Source organism: Tribolium madens, unplaced genomic scaffold, assembly GCF_015345945.1.
Source record: "Tribolium madens isolate multiple individuals breed KSU strain unplaced genomic scaffold, Tmad_KSU_1.1 Scaffold_91;HRSCAF=231;Tcas5.2_LG7, whole genome shotgun sequence".
Taxonomy (NCBI): Eukaryota; Metazoa; Arthropoda; class Insecta; order Coleoptera; family Tenebrionidae; genus Tribolium; species Tribolium madens.
The window spans coordinates 3731641-3733661 of record NW_025401063.1 but is presented as its reverse complement, the minus strand read 5'-3'; the positions used below and the strand labels follow the sequence as shown (position 1 = coordinate 3733661).

The 2021-nt window shown below is 41.5% G+C and overlaps 1 protein-coding gene across 1 annotated transcript; it reads right to left on the bottom strand.

The window, feature by feature from the left end:
* Positions 1-149: 149 nt before the first annotated feature.
* On the bottom strand, positions 150-1500 carry LOC123011757. Its single transcript, XM_044409372.1, has 3 exons — positions 1447-1500; positions 1134-1392; positions 150-1089 (listed from the first exon to the last, which is right to left on the bottom strand). Exons 1-3 carry the CDS (start codon positions 1498-1500, stop codon positions 338-340), a joined length of 1065 nt encoding a protein of 354 aa, XP_044265307.1. The 3' UTR covers positions 150-337.
* Between the last annotated feature and the right edge of the window lie 521 nt (positions 1501-2021).

The window sequence follows — 2021 nt, the reverse complement described above, 5'->3', positions numbered from 1 at the left end:
TCGGAACAGAAGTTGTGACAACATCGAAAATAATTGTATACAAAATTCGAATGTTTAATTTGGTTGTTTCTAAAATATTTACCACAAAATAATTTTGCTTGATGTTGTTCTGGGGAAGGAGACGGAGTTTAACCTCTCAAAACCCCCCTCGCTGCGCCACTGGCTTGCAAATAAAACTTATTTTTAATGACAAAAAATTGCAACAGATGAATTAAAAATTGTTTAGCGATTTAGTTTGAGAAGTTTTCGTAACATTTGACTAAAACTGCAAGGCCAGAATTCAATTTTAAAGTTCACCTTAGATTTTTCTTTCCTCACTTTGAAACCAAACACTCGTTTAAGTCACACTAAGCGTCACATTATCTCCTAGTAAGTTTATCGCGACCGGATCCGTCAGATACGACTTAAACTCCCCGTCTCCTGACCTCAACCCCACCATGAAGGTGTATTCGCTCTGGTTGCCCTGAAACTGAAACACCGGCCTCTCCGTGGGGTAGATCATCGCCTTGCCCTGCAGGTCCCTCCCCGGGTAGACATACACCTCGTAGTAGAAGTCGTCCACGAAGTAGGGCACGAAGGGCTCGCGCCAATACATCACAAACGCCCCATCTGGCCGCGACGTCAAACGCACATTATAGGGTTGCAAGAAATGCGGGACTTTGAAGGAGACGACGTCGGTGGGTTGCGACCCCACCATGTCGGTGGCGACTTTAATTTCGTAAGTTTTCCCGTGGATGACGCGAAGAGTTTGGGCCAACTCCACGGAGGTGGTGAGGGGGTGGGTGATGAGCATCATGCGGGGGGAGTCAACCTCGTGGATGGTGACCAAGTAGCCAAGAGGTACAGCGATGTTTGGGCAAGAAGCAGACCACTTGATTAGCAAGCAGGGGTCCTCCTCGGGGATGAATTCCACTTGGAGGTGCTCAGGAGGGGCGAGTTCGTCGATGAGGGTGCCGATTGTGCGGAGACTGCGGGCCGGGTGCGGGGGCTTGGAGGTGGGGTCGACTACTCCCACGGCGAAGATGTACTGCGTGCAGAAGGTCAAGTTGGCGATTTCGGTGTAGAGGTCTTTGGTGGTCAATTTTGGTTCTAAAATGGGTAATAAAAAAGTTGAAGGATTGAAGGTGAACTACCTTTGAGGGCTTCCTCCATACTCTCCCCGTAGTAGACTCCATAAGTCCAATCTAAGTGATACTCCCTCAACGGCTTCCCCCAAGACAAAACCACAGCATTGCCAACTTTCGGTAACACCTCAATGCTGATAATCTCCATGTCGATGTAAGCATTTTTACCCTCCTCTTTGGGGCTTTCCGTCGTCGTCGTTTCAATTATCAAGGATTCGGCTAAAGGCAAAGTGGTTGATTCTGCCAAAGCCGTTTCGGTTTTCTGGCCCTGGAAACACTTCAAACAAACACAATTTGCCAAATTAGCGATAAATTAACTTACGCGGATTAGAAACGCAACCGAAATTAAAAAAGTTACTAAACCAGAACGGGGCATGCTGGTCAAACTGCAAATAAACTGTTAGGAGCGAAACACATAACGGATGACGACGATTTCCAATGTCAAATAAAAAATAAATTATACACCAACTGAAGTACTATACAGTGAGCGGCAAAATTATTAAGTTATCTTATTAAAACTGAAAATATTTTGTTATCGCAAAAATGCTCGATCAATTTTTTTAGATTTTAAATACATAATTTTCAACTTGATTTCAAATTTTACGCTTTTTGGTTTCTGAGTAATAACGTCATCGACATTTTTTTAATGGAAACTCCTAATTTTTTATCTATTCGATAGATCTTTTAATTGTCGAAATGACAACATCAAAATATTAAATATTAGATGTTTCGAAAAAAAATCATTCAAAAGGTAAAATAATCAACAAAAAATAAACATACAATTTTAAATCAAGTTGAGAATTTTGTATTTTTAATTATTAGATGTTATTATTATTATTTATCTCTTTTTCTTTATCAGCATTTTTTAAGACTATTTGTTTCTAGATTTATCCCTAG

What these genes read in the sequence shown, in the direction of transcription:
- LOC123011757 (XM_044409372.1), bottom strand. Translation starts at nt 1,500, where the DNA reads ATGCCCCGTTCTGGTTTAGTAACTTTTTTAATTTCGGTTGCGTTTCTA. An exon ending in CGGTTGCGTTTCTAATCCGC is followed by an intron (nt 1,393 to 1,446) that starts GTAAGTTAATTT and finishes AAGTGTTTCCAG; the next exon opens with GGCCAGAAAACCGAAACGGC. An exon ending in TATGGAGGAAGCCCTCAAAG is followed by an intron (nt 1,090 to 1,133) that starts GTAGTTCACCTT and finishes TACCCATTTTAG; the next exon opens with AACCAAAATTGACCACCAAA.